Source organism: Aedes albopictus, chromosome 1 (assembly GCF_035046485.1).
Source record: "Aedes albopictus strain Foshan chromosome 1, AalbF5, whole genome shotgun sequence".
Taxonomy (NCBI): domain Eukaryota; kingdom Metazoa; phylum Arthropoda; class Insecta; order Diptera; family Culicidae; genus Aedes; species Aedes albopictus.
In genome coordinates, this window is record NC_085136.1 from 323880845 (window position 1) to 323906958 (window position 26114).

Consider the following 26114-nt stretch of genomic DNA (forward strand, 5'->3'; position numbering starts at 1 on the left):
GAAGAGCCGTAGAAAGAAAACTACACACTTAAATTAAATCGCCGACCTCAGCAAACGGATTGCCGAGAATCCAACAGCTGAGAATCCGGTAATATTTTTTACTGAATCTCGGTAAAAGTTTTACCGAGATGTTGTTAAAACTTTGCCGAGATCTCGGTAATCCAACTTTTTACCGAGATCTCGGCAAAGTTCACCGAGGCTCGGTAATGGTTTACCGAAATCTCGGTAAAAATTTTACCGAGATTCAGTAAATATTTTACCGAGATATCAGCTGTTGGATTCTCGGTAAACCGTTTACCGAGATCAATTTCTGAATTTAAGTGTGTACACTTCGGTTGACGGTTAAACTAGGAATGAAAATTTTATTTAAAATCTATACTACGCCTACTGTGATGCGTTTAGGCGTCGCTGTGGGTTACACATTCAAATTCAAATTCTGCACGCCTACTGCTACTGACGACACTCCTCCTCGTGCAGATCTGAATTGACTCCTAATTGTTTTCGGAGGGTCTCCAAACGCACGCGATGTAATGGCTTGGTCAACAGGTCGGCGAGCATCTCTTCTGACGGACAGTACTGCAAATCAATTTGACGTTGTTGTTGTAGATCACGAACGAAGTAGAATCTGGTTTCGATGTGCTTCGTTTTGCGCTCCATACGGTCACTCTCAACCAATTTTATGCAGCTCTGATTGTCTTCGTACACGACAACGGGATCAGAAGAAGACACTCCAACGTCCTCCAGCAAACGCTTCGTCCAGATGAGTTCCTGGCATCCTTCTGCGAGCGCGACCAATTCAGCTTCGGTAGAGCTTAAGGCCACACACGATTGCTTCCTGGAACTCCACTGAATGACGCCTCCTCCGAACATGATCAAATGCCCAGATTTCGATTTTCGATCTCGATGATCTCCGGCCCAGTCTGCATCAGCATACATCGAGAGACCGGCGGAGGTAGATCCAAGTGCTAGCTTGAAGTGACTTGTCGCTCCTAAATACCTCAGCACCCGTTTGGCTTCGTTCCAGTCTTGCTGGTTTGGACAACTGGACTTTTGCGCCAAGATTGTGGTGCTCACCGCAATATCCGGACGCGTATGTAGGGCAACGTATAGTAATCCTCCGATCAAGCTCAAATATTGGCTGTTATTCGGAAGCTGCTCCTGCTCCTCCTCCTTCAGCTGCAAGTAGCCTGGGTCGAGCGGAGTCTTTGCCGGCTTGGCATTCTCTAAGCTGAACCTTCCGAGAAGCTTCTGGATGTACGTCTGTTGGTTGAGCTTGAATCCATCCTCACAACGTTCAACTTGCATCCCCAGGAAATGTCGAACATCGCCAAGGTTCTTGATGGCGAACTCCTCCTCAAGATGCCGCAAAATCGAACGGAACTCCTCCTCGGATTGTGTAACGACAATCATGTCATCCACGTATATGAGGATGTACGTGAACGCCCCTCCTTTCTTCCTGATGTATAGGCACGGATCGGCTTTCGATTGGACGAACCCCATCGCTTTGAATACGGAATCCACCTTCTTGTTCCATATGCGCGCGGACTGCTTGAGGCCGTATAGGCTCTTCTTCAGACGACAAACGGTGCGTTCGGTTCCGGAATGGAAACCCTCGGGTTGGCGCATATAGATGACTTCATCCAGCTCTCCATTAAGGTACGCCGTCTTGACATCCACATGCTTCACGACCCAATTGTTGCGGGCAGCGACAGTCAGCAGCACGCGAAACGTGACTTGCTTCGCCACGGGCGCGAAAACTTCGTCGTAATCGACACCAAACTTCTGCGTGAAGCCTTGTGCTACAATCCTCGCTTTATGCCGTTTGAAATTTCCTTTTTCGTCCTGTTTGGTTTTGAACAACCACTTGCAGCCCACTGCACGCTCGCCGGGTGGCAAGTCAACTAGCTCCCATGTGTTGTTTCGCATTAACTCACGATATTCTTCCTTCATTGCAGCTCTCCAGTGGTCAGCGTCTGCGGATCGCAACGCTTCGGTGAAACTGCGGGGGTCATCGCAGCCCTTGCTCACGAGACAGTTGCTGGTCGACGCTCCTTGTTGCGTTTGCTGCTGGCTCGCAGCGGGAACCGATGCGACTCGTGAAGTACCGGCGGTTGATCGATCCTGATGCTGTTCTGAAAATTGGTAGGAGGGCAGGCATTTGTTCGGAAGATAAAAGTCATGATACTTGCCTGGGAAAACGCGCTCCCTGCCGCTGCGCCTCAACACCTGTGACTCGGGTGGATATGAAGATTTTTGCGGGGGGAGCGCAATGATTGTCACGTCACCGGATGCCTCATCCGAAAGATCGCCTTCGCTGGTGTCTGCTTGCGAAAAGTAGTTTGAAGCATCGGACTCGTCCGACTGGTCATCTTCGGACTGAACCTCTTCCGGATCGGGTCGCTCATCTGGTTCGGGCGACTGAACGACGACGACTTCACCTGGTGGTTCTTCGAAGTCAAGCTTCACAAACGTACGTACTGGTGTTGACTTCCTAAGTGGAGCAGATGCCGGACTTGGTGACGGCACATGAGACGGCTCACTGATGAAGACGACGTCACGGCATTTGAAGACCTTCCTGGACACAGGATCGTACAGGCGGTATGCCTTCGTGTCTTCGTCGAATCCTACGAGAACGGATTCCTTCGATTTGGCGTCCCATTTGCGTCGTTTTTGCTTCGGGATGTGTGCCATGACCTTGGCACCGAACACACGGATGTGCGCCAGATCCGGCTTGCGGCCACTCCAAGCTTCTTCCGGCGTTTGCTTGTGCCCCCTGGTCGGAGAACGGTTCACCAAGTATGTGGCAGCTGCCACCGCTTCGGCCCAGAATGCCTTGGGTAGATTTGCCTCAAACAGCAAACATCGAGCCCTCTCGACAATTGTCCGGTTCACGCGTTCCGCTAAACCGTTTTGTTGCGGGGTATACTCCGTTGACGTCTGGTGCCGGATGCCCAGTTCCTTCAAGCGTTTCTGGAAAGACTTATTAATGTATTCCTTACCATTGTCCGTTCGAAGAATCTTCAGTTTGCATCCGGTTTGACGCTCAGCCTGAGTGCGGAAATGGTCGAATGCTTGCAGAACTTCCGTCTCGGATTTCCTCTCCAAGAAATAAACGGAAATACGCCTCGTCTTATCGTCGGTAAAGGATATGTAGTACCGACTACCGCCCAACGACGACTCCTCCATGGGTCCACAGATGTCGGAATGTACTAACTCCAACACTTCGCTGGCTCGATGTCCCTTCTTCGGAAACGGTAGACGAGACTGTTTTCCCATCGCACAGATGACGCAATTTTCGCATTTTGCCTCGCTGAACTCGATGCCAGAAACCAGTCCATCTTTCAGCTGCTTTAGTCCGCCGATGTTCAGATGTCCCATTCTTCTGTGCCACACTGCCATATCACTTGGTGTGCATGCCAGCGACGACGACGACGACTTTTTCTCATCAAATCGAAACAGGCCTTTCTCCACATCGTGGCAACCCGTTGCTATGACGACGCCTGACGGATCGATCACCTTCACACCGCTTGCAGAAAATTGCACCACGTGGCCGCGGCGAACGATTTGACTTACCGAGAGGAGGTTATTCGACATCGACGGGATGAATTTCACATCGTTCACTTCTATCGGTGGGCTTTCGGGAGAGCACTTTGCATCCAGTTTCGCTAAACCGGTGGCTACGATGGTCATAGCAACATTATCCGCTGCCACAACTGTGCCGCTTGCTGCCCTGGCGTTCACCAGAAGGCTTTTGTCGTTGGTAAAATGGTCCGACGCTCCTGAATCGAAATACCACGCTGTGGAATCTGCACCGTGGTTCGTCGACAAAACTGCACTGAAAGCTGACCCTCGGTTCGCTTGACAGTCTCGGGCGATGTGTCCAAACTTCTTGCAACGCTTGCACCTGGGTCCCCTCGGCTGCTCGGCTGACTTCTCGTGTGCGCTTTGCGGTTTTCTCGCCGGCGGGCCCTTTTTGCCAACAAACGCTGTCTTGTCCCTCGTCGTCTGCACTTCCTGTAGTAATTTGGTTTTTATGCTGTCGCCGGTGATCGCCGTTCCAGAGCTTTCCAGGGCCATAATCATCGGTCTGTACTCCTCCGGCAGTCCGGCTAGCAGCAACGTTCCAACCCATTCTTCCGATATGTCGAATCCAACACCCCGGAGCTGGTGGGCAGTTGAAACGATTTGTGTTACGTACGTGTCGATGGAGTCACTCGCGGCCAACGTGGTGGTGATGAGCTTCCTGAGGAGTCCTACACGCCGGGTCAGGCCGGTGTCCTCGAATGCCGCCTCAAGCTTCGCCCATACCTCGCGGGCCGTTTTTGCATCCTTCACGTGTACGTAATTGACGGGGTCGAGTAGAAGGATTATTTTAGCACGCGCCTTCCTATCCTTACGTGCGTCCACCGCCGGGAATGTTCCGTCAGGGTTGGCTATCGGCTTCACTGCTTCCCAAAGGTCCTCGAGTTCCAAAAATGTCTCCACCGCGAATTTCCACGTGGTCCAGTTTTCACGGCCGGCCAAACGTTCGATGCACGGTAGCGTTGACGAAATTTGAACTGCGTTCGGGTTTCCTTGGGGGTCACCGATTCCGCGGACTCCTGCGGCATTTTCCGGCGATGCCATTTTCACTTTTCTTTGATTTTTCCTACTTTTTCACCTGGCCCATAACCTTTTAGGAAGAGCCGTAGAAAGAAAACTACACTTCGGTTGACGGTTAAACTAGGAATGAAAATTTTATTTAAAATCTATACTACGCCTACTGTGATGCGTTTAGGCGTCGCTGTGGGTTACACATTCAAATTCAAATTCTGCACGCCTACTGCTACTGACGACAGAAAGCCAAAATCCCCGTAGCTCACAACAAAAACACGTCCAAAATTGTTTGTGCTGTAAATCGATGCATTACACAATTTCTTACTGATTTATTTGCTATCTTCGCGTTGTCGTGTAATTTCGAACGATTGCACGCTAAAATTTTGATAACCTTTTGCTAGTTTTACACGTTTTACTTAAGTAATAACTTATGGTAATGACTAATTCGCAAATGTCGTTCACATCCCAGATCTGTCAGAGTGCCCAAAAGTGTCAATTTCCCAAACATGTCAAATTCATGTGGACTACGGCTCATCTATTCGTGGTTGACGTCCGCGCTGCCCCGCTGGAGCAATACGATTTTAGTGTGTTTTTCCGTGAATTTAGAGTGTACCGAGCGAATATGACGTCACGCAATCCATTGTCGCTATTGAAATCGTGACGTCATGCTCGTTTGGCTACACGAACTGACAGTTCGTTTGGCTACAGTTGTCTTCGCCTTCGCGAGTCTATGGAATCTATAGTGTCTATAGTCCCGCACTGGGATCGTTGTCGCCGCCGTGTTTACTTTTGTGGGAGCTGGAGTGGCGTTGCTCAGTCTTATAGGGGAAAACGGGGCACCAAAGCGTTTATGGGAAAGTGGGTCAATTTCGCCACCGGAGCGTCCGATGGGCGCGAACACCCACACATAATTTGTTCATCGATTTTAAATCGGCTTGTGATACAATCGATCGAGACTAGCTATGGCAGATTAGGCACGAATACGGATTGCCGGTTAAACTGATACGATTGATCAAGGCGACGATGGATCGAGTGATGTGCGTAGTTCGAGTATCAGGGACACTCTCGAGTCCCTTCGAATCTCGCAGAGGGTTACGGCAAGGTGATGGTCTTTCGTGCTTGCTGTTCAACATTGCGTTAGAAGGTGTAATAAGGAGAGTGGGGATAAACACGAGTGGGACGATTTTCATGAAGTTCGTTCAGTTGCTTGGTTTCGCTGATGATATTGAAATTATAGCTCGTAAATTTTTTTCATTTTCTTTTTCATTTTGCAGCATTTGGTGGGGCAATAAGAGCGCAAGTCAATCCAAAGCCGAAGATCAAGGAGGGGTAATGGCCGTAATAGTCCGTGCGGACCACATGAACACCATCGGAGGGGTAATGGTATGGGTTGGGGGAAGGAATCGGAGTGGACTTGACACAATTATGCAAATAATACGACGAAATTCAATGAAACATGGGTTTAACCCTCCACTTCCCATGGTTGTTCTAGCTAGAGAGCACCATCGATTTTCGACGAAATCTGGACAAACGGAATTAGATAAATATGATGCAATAATTTTTAGAATATGACTGTAACCTCATAAGTTTAACCCAACTACTAACTACTTGTTTCAATAGTAGAACTATTGATAAACAATCAAGGACCTATTGGTTTACAACAAAACAAAGTTCATTGATTTCGAAAAATTCAGCCAATTTGCAATATTTTTTGTTCAAGCGCTTCTTTCGGAAACGCTTTTTTGGCAAAGAAATAGTCGTTTAAAGTCGTGGGAAGAGAAGGGTTTGATTGGTTATCTTTAGATGAAAAATATGCAAATAAATAAATAACAAAACAATGAAATCATTTTAGCTGTCTAAATTTAAAAATTAAAAAAAAAATGAATATTCAAAGACTAAACCTTCTTTTCTAGACCCAAGAAAATTCAAATCCCAATTTAATTAAATGTGTTGTAATCCTGGCATGTCGTTAACGTCTTTATATCCTAATTCCTACCTGTTACGTTATGCCACAATAAGATCTAGGAGATAATCAAAAACACGTATGGTCTTTCGGATGGCTATTACGTTGAAAATTACTGAAAATACAGTACAGGTCGGACTCGACTATCCGGATTCAAACTCTGAAGCCTCCTAAAACCACATCTGGCAAACGGAATGATGTACAAAGCTGTAATATTTACTGGCTACTAATCAAAATTAGCTTGACAAAATGTCAAAATTTTAGCTTTATACATACAACATTTCGTTCCCCAGACACACGTTTCCGAAGCTTCAGAACCCGACTCCGAACAATTGAGTCCGACCTGTACAAACGTATTACGTGGTATTACTAACACTCGAAATAGGAGCTCCTGTTCAAACGGTTCCAAATTCTATGCACCCGTTTGGAAGATATGTATAAATAATAATGAAAAAAATCCATGTTAATACTGTTATCCTGCCCATAGTTTCCTATTACTAGCTACTTTTGTCTAGGCTCAACTGGTAGTGCAGTTTCTAGCGTCAATTGTCTTCTAGATTCCTAGAGCAATATTGATGAGTAGTAAGTGTAACGCAGATACCACCCACACCCAATTTTACGTAATGCTCCTCAAAATCTAACTGCAAATTCCTAAAATATTGGGTCTATGCAAGCTGAACTATGACATTGCTTTGGAAATTGTGATAGGCTCACTGCGGATACTCCTCTGGTCCCCATTAGCATTTACGGCCGATTTTTTCACCTCTGCTCAGCTCTTAAACCAGATTCACATCTATCTTAAGGCTGAATCAGAAATTAATAAATTGGGGCACAAAGTGCCCTCCCATCGCGTCAAGATCGAATATCCATGGGGAGGGATATTGCAATTATAGCTCGTAAATTTGAGACGATAGCGGAAACGTACATCCCACTAAAGAGTAAAGTCAGGCGAATCGGATTAGTCATTAATGTGTCGAAGACAAAGTACATGGTGGCTCCAGGGAGGAATCACCGCGCCCGTCACCTCGGATTTCTATCAACGGTGATGAAATCGAGGCGGTTGAAGAATTTGTGTACTTGAGCTCACTGGTGACCGCCGACAACGACACCAGCAGAGAAATTCAGAGACGCATTGTGGCAGGCAATCGAGCTTACTTTGGACTCCGCAGAACTCTACGATAGAACAAAGTTCATCGTCACACGAAGTTAGCTATCTACAAAACGCTGATTAGACCGGTAGTCCTTCATGAGCACGAAACATGGATCATACGTGCAGAGGATCACCGCTCTTTTGGAGTTATCGATAGCGGAAACATACATCCGATTGAAGAATGAAGCCAGGGGAATCGGATAAGTCATTATCGTGTCAAAGACAAAGTACATGGTGGCTCCAGGGAGGATTCACCGCGCCCGCCACCCCGAATTTCTATCGACGGTGATGAAATCAAGGCGGTTGAAGATTTCGTGTACTTGGGCTCACGGGATTCCGCAGAACTCTACGATCGAACAAAGTTCGCCGTCACACGAAGTCACGAACTATCTACAAAACGCTGATTAGACCGGTAGTCCTCTATGGGCACGAAACATGGACACTACGTGCAGAGGATCAACGCGCCCTTGGATTTTTCGAACGGCAGGTATTGCGTACCATCTGCGGCGGAGTGCAGATGGAAGACGGGACTTGGAGAAGACGAAGCTGCATCACCTGCTGAGAGATCCAACCATCGGCCACACCGCGAAAGTCGGGAGGTAACAGTGGGCGGGTCACGTCATCAGAATGTCGGATAGCAACCCGACTAAAATGGTTCTCGAGAGCCACCCGACCGGTACAAGAAGACGTGGTGCGCAGCGAGCTAGGTGGACCTTAGTCTGACCGGTAAGGTAAGTAAGTGTAATTTTGCAAGGAAATCATAAGTTTTGCATTTTTTTTTGTAAAGGGCTCGCGTTTTTCTGATGCTGTGCAACTGATTGGTAATGCTGCAGCATGGAACTCGGCAGAACGTGGATAGATACAAACAGAAGCGAAAACAGTAGCCGTGGAACGTGAAACGATACAAGCAGAAGCAAAAACAGTAGATCCGTCCCTTTCGAGAATAAAGACGCTGCTGAGAACCCAACTAACATTTATTGTGAATGTAAACGTCAACAAAGCGTCCTCAATACGGCTTGATGCTGAGTTACTGTGTTGTACATATAGATGGAAGCTTCTATGCAAGCCCTATACCAATGAATCTGGCGAACTTAATCAGCATGTATATGCTGTGCGAGAAGCTTCTATGCCACCAAGTCATAGCTCTTTTCTCGGCTCCTATGTAACCACTAACTGAATAACATCTTGAGAAGGCGCTTTTTCAGCCTTTTCGCAGTTGTTAAATAATAGTTATACGACATCCCCAAATTAAACGTTTAAATATAATTAGGTTATGGATATCGTGACGCAATACATGTGGAACTGGAATTATCACTTTTAAAATTGAATAATTAAAGTACTTGCCGCTATTTGGAATCGAACTCCCGATCTCCGTATCCACTGGTCCCGATGATGTCCTCGCTGCCACACTGCTATTTATAAATAACATAGAAAATAGCCCGTTTTGTTTTACTCCAGACAAGGCTTCATAATTGTGCCACAAGAAACCTTACCCAACTTCAACTTGCTGCAAAAGCTTGTGAAACGTCAAACGCAATAATGTTTACATTGAACAAGCTGTGTGATTGCGCCAACAGATTCTTCTTCACAGCTTCTAGCTGAAAGAGTGTTCTTTAAACGGCTACGAAGCGCTGCTGTTTTGTGTTTTGGCAACATTACAAAACGTACTGTATAAAAGCAGCTGTTGTAGTGGCTGGGACTCTTACTCGATTTGCACATCTTCCGGAGAATCTTCCGGCATTGAATTAAAGTGCAATAAAAGCAACCCAAATAATTTCACAGCACAGAGATGGATAGCTGTAAAGAATTTGTGTAGTAGCTATATATCCCGCTTAAAGTTTGTTTTGACAATAATGTTTACATCCGACAAGCCGTGTTGGTAAACCAACAGTTTATTTATTACAGATTCTAGCCGTAATGAAATCGCATAACGGCCTTTAAAGCGCTGCTGGTTTGGGGATTTGTCAGTAAACGAATTGTACTGTATAGTAGCAGCTCCTATTCTCCTATTCGATGTGTTCAAGTTTTCACATCTTCCGGGAAAACTCCCGCAGTTGGAATAGAGTGGAGTAAAGGCAGCCCCAGTGACAAGCAATGGATTTCTGAAAACCGAGTTTGGTAGCTGTATGGTGCTTGTTTTGCAGTCGTGTATTAGCTTATGCTTTATATTTGACTAGCTTTCCTTTTATTCCGCGTTTACTGCTTTTACTCGATGGTTACACAACAGAAAGCAAATGACTGAAGCTTATAGCGCTGAAAATGTTAGTTGGGAACGCTCAAGGAACACGGAAGTTCTGCCAGAAGTTGGCCAGAAGTTCAACGTATCCTGCAACGGCTTCGAGCGGCCACAAGTCGAAATTTGCACGAATAAGGTCGGGCGCCTCTTGACGAACAGACGTGAGGTGATTGAAAGGTGGAAGTAGCACTTCGAAGATTCTGCGATTCAGCTTATTAAGAGAACACTACATCGACCAACCAACTACAACAACTGCAATTCAAGGACATTTCACAACAGGTCAATGCACAACAGACCCTCACCCCCTCAAAGAAAACAACTGTTTCAAATAATGCTGCAGAATACACAATGTTATTTTCTATACTTGTTTTTGTGGTTTGTCTTCCTTTAAAAACTCCAATCCACGTAGTAGTAGTAGTAGCTGTGTTTTTTTTCTTTTCTTTTGTGTGTGTGTAGTTCTAGTAGCAGTATGTAGTATGTACCGGAGTACTTATCAAGGGCACAAAATAAAACTAAACGTAAAACGAACAAAAATATCATTCTTCAATCAATAAACTTCGGCGCTGCGCTGCTTGCTATCAGCTTTCTAAATTTCTTTATACACAAATCGAAAGTATATTTTTCTTTTGCATCGGAACTGCCTGTTTTCGCGTTCTACTCTATTTCTCTCTGTCTTAGTTATGTTTTTCTGTTTTTTTTTTTCTTTGATTTTTATCCATTGTTTTGTTACTAAAATATACTTTCTTTCTCACCCAATGTTTTACTTCATTCCCTTCTCTTTAGTTTGCAGTTTTATGTTTGTTTCTTTCAAACTGTTTTGCTTTCTGTCTGACTGGATTACACTTTAGCTTGATTTTTTTTTAATTTCTCTCGATTTCTACCTAGTTCTACCGTTGATTTTGCTTAAATCATTACATATTCATTCACACACATCATTATATTTCAGCTCCTTATTTGCCCACTTTCCGCGCGTAAATAATTCTCTTACTTAGCCGAATAGTACTATCAATCCGTTGGATACGGTTCCTGCACTTGCATGCTTCGCTTACTCTTCTGCCTTTCCTCGTTAGGTGTTTCAATAGGCATAATAGCATTTCGCATTATCCCAGTCGAGTGTGTTTTTCGTGTGTGGGTTTGTGTTACTTTTTGATTGCAAACAATACGATTTAAAAAGGGATTCCATTATTTACCATTATAATATATACTTTTTACAAAAGGGGCGAAGAAACCGGGAAAATAAACAAGAAGCACAAATTCTCAAAAACAGAAACAAAGGAGAGGGCATTGTGAAAACAACAAATATAGCATACACTAGTGTTTTGCATAGATAGGTACCTACACGTACAAGTAGAATAATAGAGTGTTCTCTTTTCCCCAAATCTTCTATAAGCTTCGATCACACACACGCACACTAAAAGACCCACTGAAGGGGTCCCACGACGGACGACCACAGGCACACCACACACCAAGTTGTGCAGCAGTAAATCACAGAATCACCGGAAAACAATGGCTCACTCCACACTCAACAACACTTGCACTCACCCTCAGGGGGATCTCCTCGCCAAACGCTGTAGAACCCCCAGGGACACGGTTTCAGTTCTTACGAACGACACCTCGCAATCGCACTTCCAGCTCACTCACTCGATGGATCCCTCTCCTCTCCATGCGACTTCTAGGCGATGATCCATTTCACACGCCAAGGATGCCGTGCGAAACGATCCACTCTATCCGTTTACCTCTCTACTACATCTTGTTGTTTTGTATAATAATAGTACACAATGATTGTGTGAAGCAAAACTAATTTACAAGCGAACAAACTTCCACGTAATAGTGATAAATTGGCAAATTGATTCTAGTTTATTAATTAGTACACATCGTAATAATCCTGTCGTCGACGTCTAAAAACACAGTTTTTGTTTTCACGTGTCACTCCTGTCCGTGTTGGTTGATTGTGTTTTGTGTGTGTTTGTGTAGGTATGGATGTGTGAGCTAATGTTCCGCTAATAAACCACTTCTTGGTGTGTGTGTATGTAATGTCTGACTGAATGTGGTAGGTAGCAATAATGAATGTGTTTGTGAGTGTTTCTCGAAATTATAATATACTATTTTCAGCATCGTCCAATTACAATAAATTTATTGAAATGTAATTACTAGCATCAACTTTACATTCCTTGCATTTTTATTGTTGTATTGTTTAATATGTATATAAGGATTTCTCGTTTCTCTTTTGTTTTACTCTCTTGTTTGCTGTTCTTGTATGTGTATGTTGCTGTTTCAGTTGTGTGTGTTTGTGTTTTGTTTTGTTCTCCGCTTTTTAATTTTCTTTCTTTTTCTCCTCTTCCATTATTTTTTGTTTGTTTGTAATATTTATATTTCATTAAGATTAAATTGAATTATATGTATATGTATATTAATAGATAATAGATGGCACGAGTGTTCAAATTTTTTGAATTTTCTCTCCGACCACGACAGGATTGTTACGTCTAATTTCCGCCGCGCCCAGTTCCCGATAGTCGAACGAGCATTCGTGCTTATCACTGTATCGATGTATCGCGCAATACAGGCCACCACATCTGCACTCGAAACCTGCAGGAGGAATGAAGGAGATCAATGATTAGTTGCGATCGGGAAGTTATTTTCACTGTATATTGGTAAAGATGGCCAAACTCTCAAGTAAATGTTTAATTGCACAATCTAGGGGATTTTAACCAATTGTGAAACCTTTCTCAATAGGTCTTAAATCTGTTTCTACCGGCGAAATTCTCCATCGGGAAACTATCGTTTATATTCCGAGACAGTAGTTTCATGTGAGGAAATTACGCTGAAAAGCAATAAATCGATTATTTCAACAGGATTCAACAGGGAGGATTATCTGAAGGAATCCGGTCTCATGAAAACTTTCGAGAGGAAACCTGAGATAAATACTGGAAACCCCTGCAAGAATCCTGGGGGCAATTTTGGAGGAATCATCAAAAGAAATCTGGTGGAATCTCTGAAGAAATACTCGTAACAATCCCGGAAGCACTCTTGAATTCAAACCTGGGAGAAATCACTTGAGGAATTTCGTGAGGAATCCCTGAAAGAATCCTGGGGAAATCCCTCCCTGAGAGATCCCAGGAAGAATCCTTTAAGGAATTCCTGATAGAATTTCCTTGAGAATTTCTGGAGCCATTCGTAAAAAAAAACCCGGGAAGAAACAATGACAGCATCCCGGAAGGAATACCTAACGAAAAGTCAGGATAGATGTCTAATGGAATCTCGAAATGGAACCCTAAAGGAAGCCCGAGAGAAATCGACGAAGAAATTCCGGGAGAAATTCCTAAAAGAAACCCAGAAGGAATCAATAAAGGAATCTCGAAAGGAATCCCTGAAACAATCCCTAAATGAATCCTGAGAGGAATTCCGAGATGAATCAGGGAAGTAATGCCGGGAGAAATCCAAGAGAAAAAAAATCTGGAAGTAGTCATTGGAATTTGATGGAGACCCAGGAGAATATTTTAAGGAAGTTTCGGGAAAAATCCATGAAGGACATCCGGGAGGAATCAAAGAAATAATCCTGGGGGGAATTCATGCAAGACTCCCTGAAGGACATCCAGATGAAATTTGTAAAGAAAACCTGAAAGGAATCGCGGGAGAAATCCCATGAGGAAATCCTGATCGGGAAATATCGGGAAAAACCAATAAAGAAATCCCGAAAGGAATCGCTGGATTAATCCTGAAAGATCCCTGGAAGAATCCTTGACGGAATTCCTGATAGAATCTCTGGAGCTACTCTTGAAAAAAAAAGCCTCGGACGAAAAAATGACGTCTTAAGCCTCTACCCGGGAGGGATCCTTGATGGAAAGTCAGAAGAAATATCTGAAGGAAGCCCAAAATTGAACCATCATAGACGTCCGAGAGATGTCGATGAAAAAATTCCAGGAGGAATCAATGAAGGAATCGCTGAAAAACAAGACCGTGTGAGAAAACAATGACGATATCTCGGGAGGAATCCCTGAAGAAAGTTGGGGAAAGAATCACAAAAAAAGATTTCCGGGAGCTAGTCCAGGCAGAATCCCTACCGGAAACTTAGGTAAAATTGCTGAAGAAATCCCGAAAAAGGAAGTTTCTTAAGTTAATTTCCGGAGGAATCCACGTAGGAACTCCGAGAGAAAGTCCAGGAGGAATCTCGGAAGGAATCCCTGAAACAATCGCGGAAGGAACCCATGGGGAATTCCCTGAAGGGGAATAAATCAGTAAGTAGAAGATGATGGAATCTTTGGAGGACCCGGCAGAGTGTTTCAAAGAAATCCCGGGAAAAATCGCAAAAGGAAATCCGGGAGGAATTAAGGAAGTAATGCCGGCAGGAATCCATGCAAGATTCCCTGAACTGAATGTAATGCAGTTGGAAGTTCTAAAGAAAACCCGGAGGTAATCAATGTGAAAATCACGGAAAAAATCTCTTAACCCTCTACTTCCCATGGTTGCTCTAGAGCACCGTCGATTTTCGACGGATTCGGGACAAACGGAATTAGGTGAATATGATGCAATAATTTTTAGAATATGACTGTAACCTCATAAGGTTAACCCAACTAGTAACTATTTGTTTCAATAGTGGAGCTATTGATAAACAATCAAAAACCTATTGATTTACAACAAAAAAGTTTTTCATTGATTTCGAAAAATTTAGCCGATTTGCAATAACTTTTTTAGAAACGGTTTTTTGGCATAGAAATAGTCGTTTGAAGTCGTGCGAAGGAAAGGGTTAAAACCCCTGGAGCAATTAATGAAGAAATCGCTGAAAGGATCGTTGAAGAAATCCCGATCTTTGATGGAATTTTTGATGAACACAAAAGATTTTTCTTAACAAACCCCGGGAAAAATACCTAAAGGAAACCCGAGGGAAATCAATGATAGAATCCTAGGAAAGATTCTGGGAACGATCCCGGAAAGAATCTCGAGGATCCCTAAAAAAATCATGGAAGAATCCCTGAAAGAAGCTCGGGAGGAATCCCTGAATCAATCCTTATCCCTAAAGGGGTCCCGGAAGAATCAAAGAAGGAATCCCGGAAAAATGCCTGAAGGAATACAGGGAAAAATCAATGAAAGAATCCCACGGGGGAGGGGAGATTCCTGGCTGAAAGAAATTCTTTAAATTCCCTGGAATAAGCACTGACAGAAATACCGAGAGAAATCCTTGAAGGAATCCCATGAGGATTTAATAAAGAATCCCGTGAAAAATCCTGGAAGAAATTGCTGAAAGAATCTCTAGATGTATCGCTGAAAGAACCCCGGGATGAATCCCAAAAAGGTGCCCAGGAGGCATCCCTGTAGGAATCTCATGGTAGAAATCTCTGTAGGCAATGCAGGAGAAATGCTCAAAGATAATCCGAGAAGAATCAGTAAAGGAATCCCTGGCGGAAATCCGGAAAGGAATCTCTAACTAATTTCTATGGGAAACCCCCGAAGGATCCCGGCCGGAAACCCGAAAGATATTTCTAAAGAATTCCCGGGAGAAGTTCCCAAAGAAACCCGGGAGAAATCAATAAAGAAATCCCGGGAGAATTTTTTGGATGGATCTCGGGAGCAATCAATGAATCCCTGAAAGAATTCTCTCGGGGGAATTCCGAAAGAAATCCCGAGATGAATCTCTTTGAGAATACCGAGAGAAGTACCGGGAGAAATTCCTGAAAATCCCTTGAAGAATAATTGATGGAATTCCGGGGAGAATTTTCAGTGGAATATCGGATTCACGGAAGGAGTTACTAGAAGAATCTTGGTAGGTATTCTGAGAGAAACATCGGGAGGAATTGCTAATAATTCAGGCCAAACATTTCAATAGGTCCTATCTGCATTTGAGAGGCTCTCTTTGTTCACTTTCTCTTTCAATTATTGCAATGTAATGGTACACTTTTCAACTATTTTTGCAGTACAAATCAAAAGACGATTGTTTTGACCATCGTTCAATGCAAGGAGACAATCATAATACATTTAAATAGCTGATATCTTAACGAAAGAGAGGGAAACCAAAGAGAGCCTCTCTTCTGCAGATAGGACCTTTAGACATGTTTGGCCTGAATTAGAATCATCGATCATGAGTTCTATCAAAATATCACAACGGAATATCAAATCCAGAAGCGGAATGTTAACGTTCAGGCGGAACCTATTGCGATTAGTAGATACGTGGTTGCGAAAATACAGCACTTACCAGTCAGTCCAACTTTCTTGCGGCAGGTTGCGCATCGGTTCTTCTTCTTCTTGCTGTCCTTGTCACCGTCCTTGTCATCTCCGTCGGCGGAGTTATTACTAGAGGATCCACTGCAACTCGCATCTTCATCATCGATTTTCTGCAATAAAACGAATTAGAATTAATGAATAATGTAGTCTTTCGTAAGATATTAGATGAGTGAACCATTTTGCCCTCTTTTTAAATATTACACTAGATTATTACTCTTATTTCAGTTATAATATTGCTTCAGATGCTCCCCAGAGTTTTAAAATGATTAAGAACTGCATGACAAAGTTGCTCGTTTAGATGTTGGAGCTTCTTGACTGATCTTTATACTATTTTTTTGTCAAATTGGATTTTTAATGAATAGATGACGTTTTTTTTTTGATTACTTGGTCATACATCACTTGATCCCATATCACAAATTACATTGAACATACTCTTTTCCGGGAACCCCTGGAAGTGGCCGGTTCTTGCTTATCTTGAGCACTAGAACTACTTTCCCTCTTGACCGGAGAATCCGACATCGGAACAATTTCTTCTTCTTCTTCACAATCTTCCCACCAATAATCCGACTCTAGATCCGAATCAACTTCAAATTCTTCCCCTTCATCTTCATCTTCCAATTCAGATTCAAGCTCCTAGACAAGCAAACCAAGCACAACTTATCCGATAATGTCACAGTTTGTTCAAACATTTACTTAAGTAAGATACTCACATCCTTGATGTCGGCGGAACTGAAGATCGCACTGTGGACTGTGGGCTGTGCGGTGTTCGTCACCGTGACCGGCGAGATTGAGGTGGCGCTGGCGGAGACGGAGGCTGTGGAGGCGGCGGCTGCTGTGCTGGTGTAGATCTGCGATGTGACTACGGTGCCGATGTTGGTGGAGGAAGCGGCAACCGAACTGGCTCCGGAGGGGGGTGGCGGGGGCGCACTGGAAGCAACTGACGGCGTACTGCTGACTGGCGGTTGCTGCTTTTTTCTTAGGGAATCCTGCGGATGATGGAGAAAAAGAAAGAAATTAAGTATTAGTGGTTATCCGAGAGAGTGTTAATTGTTTGAGATGGATGGTTTGTTCAATTTTAGAATAGTATTCCGACGAAATGATGCATTAGATTAGCACAAATCAGTAACAAATTTTGAAAACGACGTATAATCAATGCTACACCATTGATTATACGTCGTTTTCAAAATTTGTTATTGAAATTTGATAATTATTTCGCTAAATTTCGATTTATTTCAATTTAAAAGGAATAACCTTGTATTTAATTATGAAGAAAACCGGCGAATTCTATACATGAGGTTACGAAACCTTTAGAGATAAGTTATTCGTGGATGGTCGGATATTCCTAAATTAAAGCAAGGCTAAGGCTTTTGTACGAGTCTCTGAATCATTTCTAAAAAGTTGTTGGTGCGTTACTGCGCTACCATAGTGCCGCGTCAAAGTGAGGCATGCAAAGGATTTGCATGGATTTTCTGTCGTTGATATTCTTCTTTGCCACTTCGTACACGCGCAGCCACATTCTCACGCGTAACGATAACGGCGCCCTTATTTAGTAAAATTCCCACAGTCTCTATTAGATATTCTTTGTCAATTTGTTTACCTCCTAGAGCAACAATATGCCAAGTCAAAAAAAACCTAGCTGGGCTTTTGGCGTGTCTAAATCTGACTACTAACAAAACAAAAATAGGAAATAATGTCTAGGGTAATCTCATGCGAAGTTTATAATGCATTTTTGTGGTTGATCTTAATACATTTCGACGCAATTCTTTGACGAATCATCATTTAATAATTTATTATATAATCAAAGGTTTTCGTAGGAAACCAAGTAAGCTGAAATCTTAAGGAAAATTCCAGGAACAATTTCATAAAATTCTAGATTCTTTCTTATATTCCTGGAGCAGTTTATGATTTCCACTGAATTATAAAATTCTCAGAGACTTTTTATATGGGAATCTAAGATAATTTTTCATTATTTTTTCCAGGGTTTTCTTAAGGGCGAACGGGACGATCGGGGAAATACCCGCCATTGCTCTGATGCTACTAAGATGGTAATCTCAAAATCTACTTCATATTTTGGAACAAAAACTTATCATTGTGTATGCTCACTTGCAGTGCATATGCTGATTGTTTTTGAACCTCTTCTGTGCGATAGAAATCGAGATTACCATCTTCAAAATCGCGAGGCAAATTGTTAGAAAGAAAAGGAAGATAGGAAAATCAATACAGCGTCCCGTATCACCTTAAGGTGTTGCACCACCATAGTTTATATTCTCGGATCCAAGGATCCTTTGTGCTTCGTCCAATACCAAAAGAAAAAAAATACAAATCGAAAAAGATCTGTCAAAATCCCTTCCAGGCCACCTGGAGATAGACTTACCCAACCGCGACAACTGCGTGACCGCGAAAGGGAAAACAAGATTATTAACTTTGAGCTTTTTTTTGCGGGATTAAAAAGTAGATCTGTTCGAATTCACTATCATTGATTTGCAATCTGGATCCTCATGGTAGTGATCATATGCCTTATCATTTTCATTTTCATTTCATTTCATTTTGCAGCATTTGGTGGGGCAATAAGAGCGCAAGTCAATCCAAAGCCGAAGATCAGGGAGGGGTAATGGCCGTAATAGTCCGTGCGGACACCATCGGAAGGGTAAAGGTATAGGTTGGGGAAAGGAATTGGATTAGACTTGTGGCACAATACAAATAATACCGCGAAATTCAATAAAACATCCAGAATCCAAGCGGAGGTGAAGAAACTGACTTAACTGCTATTGAGTTAAGCCCTCCCATCGCGGCAAGATCGAATATCCATGGGGAGGGGTAGTGATCATATGCCTTATCAACATTTTTATCGACTGCCAATGATCCGCGTCAGGCTCGCCAGATCGACCTTGCGTATGAGCTAACGAAGCGTATCGACTGCGGAAAATATGCTGAGGTAATCTCCGAGGGCGAGCAGTCGATCGATATTCTTCCCTCGCAGTTCTTGTCTGGAGTCCGAGATGATCGTTAACAACGCTCTTCAAGCGCAGCATCGACCGGTTCCGGGAACTGCGGTTACGGCGAAGTCTTCTCGCTTTGTGATAGGACTATGAACGATACCCTTCTCTCCACCGGAAATCAAGAGCATCGTGAAGGCGTAAAAATATGATTACTAAAGGAATTTCGTCAACGGATTATCGCGCGGGAGACGTCATTGTGAACTCTCTATGAGGTTAGAAGAAGATCGCGCAACGCGCTAACGGTATATAAGGATAGACAGGATTTTCGATTTCACGAAAAAAGTTTGTCCGGATTCAGTTCAAGTATGTACAAGTAAATATTCGACTGAGACGGATAAAAATTAGTCTACGTAGTGGATAGCGCCTTATTTACAAACAATATACACTTAGCAGATATCAATTTGCTTACCAATCCCATAAATCTACAGTCACAGCTCTTTACGAACTAGTCACATAGAAACTACGCTTGACAGGAAAGAAATTGCTCTTGTAGCATTTCTTGACATGGAAGGGGCTTTTCATAATGCGTCTGACAGCTCTATTGACAATTCAATAGTAAATATAAACTTCGATCCTTGTATCAAAAGGTGGATAATGGCAATGCCAAATAGTAGAAAAGTGTCTGCTGAATTGATGTCCTCATGGGGGTGTATTGTCCCCCTTGCTAAGGTCATTTGTCGTTGATGATCTTCTCAATACACTAGTGGAAAAAGGCTTCGAAGTCAGCGGTTTCGCAGATGAAATAGTTATAATAGTTCACCGACTGGAGCGGGAATCGAACCCACACTTTGAAGCTTACGATACGCCTAGACAACTGGCGCCGCTAACCGCACGGCTACGAAGCTGGTATTAGATGACGTAGTTATAATAGTGCGTGGAAAGTTTGACAGCATCATTACAAACAAAATGCAATTTGCATCAAACTGCACCTGGCGTTGGCGTCAAAACGAAGCATGAACATCAACCCTTCAGAAGCAGTCTTAGTACCACTTACCCGTAGAAGAAAAATTACTTTGAACACTTTGGAAATCAATGGATCTATCCTTCAATACTCGACAACTGCTAAATATCTGGGAATAATGGTAAACTTAATTGGAACTTACATTTAGAATATGACATTAACAGAGGTACGAGTGCTCTTTGAGTAAGTAAAACTACGTTTGGAAGAATATGGGGACTCAAAACAAAAATGATTCACTGGATGTATACGATTATTGTAAGACCCAGGATAGTTTATGCATCGTTGGTTAGGTGGCCTAAGACAAAAAAAAAAAGACTTGAAAAAGTACAACGTTTGGCTTGTATGGCTATAACAGGAGCAATATATAGTACAGTCGGGTCTCCTATAAGACGCTGCCCCCCACTTTACGCCCACCGTAATTCCCACGTTGTCTTTCAACCAATTTATTTAATTTTCGGTATGTGACTAGCCTATAATGTAGCCTTACTACAAGCAAAAAATCAACTGGATCGGGTGCAAGACAGCTGAGAAATTGCAGTGGGCTTAAAATGGGTGACACCGTCTAATAGGAGACCACTGTACACCATCAAAGGCCTTAGATGCGGCTCTCTATAAACTTCCACTGCATCAATATGTGCAAATGGAAGCTGAAAAGAGTACTCTAAGGCTAAGATGAAATATTGGAAGGTAATATTTTTTTGCATCTCAGTATACTGGAAGATTTTCCCGTTAATCAATTTGTAGTACTGAACGGAGACTGGATGGATAAGCGACTGAACTTTGATATACATGAGCGAAACTACGGGTTTTTGCTAGGGGGTGCACTACAAACAAATATTCATTAGTTCATCCATTGATCATTCATCGTCCCATATGTCACAGCAATGTACACATCAAAATTCTACCGTACACAGTGGTTAACACTGATCGTCAAGTATGGGAATCAGGTGGACCAAATATCCTACCAGGATCGGTTATTTTCTACACAGATGGCTCAAAAATGAATCGTGGCACTGGTGCTGGAATTACCGGGCCAGGGCTGAATATTTCAATACCAATGAAAAAATGGTCAACCTTTTTTTTTGCGGAAATATATGCAATTCTGGAGTGTGTATCTGTATGCCTTAACCCTAGTAAGATACTGGTGTCAATATGACCCACTCAGGCATACTGAACGTGCCCTACACCATCGTGGTGCGATAATCCTAACATCCTAGGAGGGTTACGGCGCTGCCATAGTGCCGCTTCAAAGTGTGAGTGGGAGTGCGCGTCCAAAGGATTTTCGTGGATTTGCTCTTGTTGATATTTTTTTGCGGCTTCGCACACGCGCACTCTCACTCTCACGCGTAACTATAACGGCACCCTATAAGAGAAAATACAGGCATACACGGATTTGCATATTTTGAGCTAGTCAAGCGGCTTTGAATGCACTATAATCATTCACATGTCAGTTGGCTGCTAAAATCCAGGTTGATTTGTACTGACTATCCGGCCACTGTGGAATAGAAGGTAATGAGAAAGCTGATATACTTTCCAGAGAAGGCTCAGAAGTTTAATTCATAGATCCAAACCCTTTTTGTGGTGTATCCAAATGTGAAATAAAAATGGAAATAAAACGATGGAAGGATTAAATGATACGATCAAACTGGATTGCTACGAAAACACCAAGACAATCCAAACTATTCATAACTCCGAATGATAAAACTACAGAAAAACTGTTAAACTTAAATACAAAATCTTAGCATAGCTATTGGGCTTCTCACGGGACACTGCCTGACAAAATATTATTTAAAAAACATTAATCGATGTCAAGCTGATGTCTGTCGATTCTGTAACTATGCAACTGAGACTTCTCACCATTTGTTATGTGACTTTTCAGCAGTTTTTGTGCGTAGAAGGCAATATTTTACCAAGGGTACTTCGCATAATTAGCAAACGGCGTCGTTCACTCGGAAATCCTTAGTGGGATTTTGATGCAGTTTGCGCAGATGTCCTTTTAGACAAACTCCACCAGTGTGGTCTTTCAAGCGCCACTTAAGTCGCATAATAACTACACAACTCAAAGCTAGTGTGGGAATTCATTCTGGCTTTGAACAACTTACCCATACGCAACCGATTCTGCCTATATTGGATCTCAGCACATATGGGTCTAGTCTAGCGGGAAACGAGATTGTTGCTGAGCTAAAAGGAATGGACCTAATGAAAGGTTTATTGGCATTGATCTATTTTGTTGGGATGTCACACTCTACAAAAATGGAACTGAACAAACATTTATGTGGTCAGTCAATAAAACATTAAAGTGGAACTCACTTCCCTATACGAGCCAACCCAAATGGGATCTTAACATCAACGCCGGTCTAATATTTGGACACTGCCCCTGCAAATACAAAAGATCGGAGAGCAATCCAAACTTCAAGTTGTTGCTTCGGTGACGAGGAGCGAGAAACATCAGAACTTATCTTTTGCTATTTCATTGCACATAACCATCGTAGGTCCAAAGTTCTGGACTAGCCCTTCTTAGGGCCTGCTGACATATGGATCTTAACCCCCACGGACGTGGTTGGCTTCATAAAGCTAGTCTCGCCAGAATGGGGAAATCACATACTGTAACTCAGCATCTCTATTCATCAATACATAATAGTTGGTCTTGAGTTCAGTCGATACCAAGGTATCTCAGTGACACATGTTACTGAGATAACTTGCTTGATTCAGAGCAAAAGGGTATATCACAAAACTCCTAAAATCTGGACGCAGTGATCTTCAACCGCCAAGCGACAGCGGATTCTCCAATTTTAACCTTCCGTAACTCGCACGGTTGGCGACCACCACCACCAATGCTGAACACAAAAAAACGAGATTTTTTCAATGTGTTGTACAAAATACAACAGCGCGATCGCTAGATGGTTAAACAACTAGGCTTTTTTATTCCATTCCCGGCACAACAGGTAAACAAAATTGTGCATTACCTAAATTCACAACGAAACGACCGTTTTCGTCCACTTTTTCCACCTGAATCAGATACCTTATTGCGTGAACTTGTTGTTGACAGTGATTGTTGTTAAGGTTTTCTGTCGGAAATTTGATCTTGAACGAGTTTACTGCACCTAGTCCAGCGCCAATTCCCGGCACCAGTGCCGAACTTCCAGCAAAATCAAATGGGAAATCACTTCGGCACCCATCTTTGTGCTGCCAGAGTACACCTGTCTGCGTGTAAAAGTTGATCTGAGCACTTGTGCGACTTCAGAGTGAACGTGTAGCTCATTGACTGTGAATTCCGTTACGGAATTATTGCGGGAGATGATTACCTACGACAGTGCGTTTGGAAAATATGCGGCAAGTTATATTTTGATTTGTTTCGCTGTGACGTGCCGGGAATTGACGCAGTTGCCCCAGTAGTTCGAAACCCCACTTGTATAATTTGATGTCTGAAAAGCAAATGTAATAGGCTCCTAAAGCCCTATCTAGATTCTTGGTTTAAACCACAAAATATAATCCAAGAGTGCATATCTATTTACTCATTTTTTGACGTTTTTATTGTCCGTTCCAACCACGGTACGGCCATATTTATTGGTAACTAGCTGTCCCGGCAAACGTCGTACTGCCTGCCTACTGTGTTTTTTTGACATGCAGCTCCATAGGGACGTCCCCCGCGAAGTCATCTGTATGGGAGCCCCCCGTTCCATCGACCGGAGAGGTCTCACATTAGGCTAAGAACCTTCCCCGGTCCCAAACCCCCCTGCATACAAAATTTGAGACCGATCGGTTCAGTAGTTTCCGAATCCATAGCGGTCAGACAGACAGACAGACAGACAGACAGACAGACAGACAGACAGACAGACAGAAATCCATTTTTATATATATAGATGGTATTGGTTCCCTTTTCAAGCATGTGGCTTCCATTTTCATCCTACGAAAAACAAAGGATTGAAGCACTGTTCGTTTTGTTTCTTTTTTTTTGTTGAGCACGCATGAAAACAAAAATTGATGAAATTGAGAGCGTGTGATTACTGATGGCACAAAAACCCTATTTTTAACTGTTAATCTTTTGTTGCGCATCTCGCTTATAACACACACTTTTAGTGATTTTTTTTTTGTCATTGTGGAACATTTTAGAATCCCAAAAGTGCGAAAAATGCCAAGTTCCGTCAAGGTCTACCTCAAATGTTAAACTAGAACTATTTGTCCTTTTTCTTATTTTGAATTTTCTCATTATTCCTTCGTTTTTCGAGTTCGAGTAAAGTAGGTACAATTCCGATTAGAATACCGTGCTTGATTAATGAAAGCGAGATTTCGTCTTTCATTTTAGGACCCTAATATTTCATGGAATCTCATGGAACGTCATAAATCAAGTAACCATAGGTCTACCCCAGAGCTGCTTAAACTCTCTTCTTTACAAATTTTATGTCATCGACGAATGCAGGGTGGCCACTCAATGTTAGTTTTGGAATTCCCGTCTTTTCCCCGGTTTTCCCGGTACGATTTTTCAACTTTTCCCGGTTTTTCAAAATGGACATTTTTGGAGTATGTATCACCCAACTCTTGTTTTACGTAAAAGAATGGAACAATGTAAAAAAAAAATCCACTCAAAATCATAATTAATAATAATAATAATAATAATAATAATAATAAATGCATAATTTAACTAGTTAACAAATTGTGTGGCTTCATGGCCGTGCGGCTAATGTCACCAAGCATTTAGTCGCATCGTGCTAGGGAGCGCGGGTTCGATTGCCGCCGCAGCTGTCAGGAAAAGTTTCCGGCTGTGCCACTGGGCGTTGCATGCTAGTCCGTTGTCTAGTATCGTGCTTCCTTCAAGAAGCGTATAGCTCACTAGAAGCATTGAACGTGTCCGTGTCTTTTAATAGTAATACTAATACAATAAACCATATTTAAGAACGATTACAGTTGAAAACAATCACTGTTCTAGCACTGTCTTGCAACAACGTTCTAAATGATGATAAGAATAAAGATTTTTTAAGCTTTTCTTCTACGTGAATTCTAACTTAAAGCTTGTTTTTCACACTGCAATGAAGAAGTACTCTACCCTCTCCGTCTTTTAGGAATGATCACCAACCAATGATTATAAATATTCTCAGTCAATGTTAGGTCTCGCCACAAAAGCTCAGATAATTGGACGCAGCTTATTTTCCTCTAATTTCTCCCTAATGCGGGGATAAAAAAAGAAAGTTTAGCTGAAGCCGAGTGAAATTCTGAATGAATATGGTTTACTAAATTTCAGAAATTTATTCTTATAACAAATTTTACACCAATCATTTTACATCAGATGTGGAGTAATTCTAGTAAGGGTGACAGTATTAGTAAAATCCTGTCCACGTACATACTGTAGCTCTTAATAGTAATATTTTTTTCTGTTGGAAGTGTATCAAAGAAAAGTTTTTGGGAATACGGTGCTGTTGAAGATTAGGTAAATATTTTCGTGGCATCATAAAGTGCACGTTGAACAGAAAAACCTGGCTGGTACTTCTGCTGCTTCTGAATACTTAAATTTTACTTGAACAGCTTTCTGGATACTGGAAAAACTTGTAATTAGAAGACACGAAATGTTGCTAATTGACAAATTGAGAGATGAAATTTGTGAAAAAATCGCGTTCTGGTGGGATTCGAAACCACGACTCCGTATTCGCTAGACCGGCGCATTAACCAACTAAACCACAGAACAGGTAATGGTTCTGCGGAATAGAAAGCCAAACTGACTCCGAAGCCGCACCGTGAACACCAGTATGTTTCAGACATACCAGCAAATCTGGTAAAGTGCCAGTAAAATGGGCGATATGTTTCATTGTAGCTTTTTGGATATTTAAGTCCTTAAACGAGCCGAAAACAATTTTTCCAATTTCAAATATCGTTTCTAATCACAGAAATCTGAAACAATTTTGGACTAAAGACGTAGTCGCGTGCTTGCTTCCAGAAATATATGAAGTATTAATTTTCTATTTCTTACGACTTTGAACAGCCAAAAAAGCGACACGAAA

At 42.5% G+C, this 26114-nt stretch overlaps 2 protein-coding genes across 2 annotated transcripts in view; one reads left to right on the forward strand and one right to left on the reverse strand.

Annotated features, from left to right (window-relative positions):
* LOC109415927 (cyclin G) overlaps positions 1-26114 on the forward strand; it is a gene marked incomplete in the record, with an annotated part of 220614 nt that overhangs the window by 191241 nt on the left and 3259 nt on the right.
* Positions 10268-26114, reverse strand: part of LOC109411497 (transcription initiation factor TFIID subunit 11) — a 25105-nt gene continuing 9258 nt past the window's right edge. The window contains exons 2-6 of the mRNA XM_062861226.1: positions 18536-18548; positions 16872-17147; positions 16594-16794; positions 16133-16271; positions 10268-12531 (exon numbers count right to left, since the gene is read on the reverse strand). Coding sequence (XP_062717210.1) covers positions 12383-12531; positions 16133-16271; positions 16594-16794; positions 16872-17147; positions 18536-18548 — 778 coding nt within the window. The 3' untranslated portion in view covers positions 10268-12382. The remainder of the gene's footprint in view (positions 12532-16132; positions 16272-16593; positions 16795-16871; positions 17148-18535; positions 18549-26114) is intronic.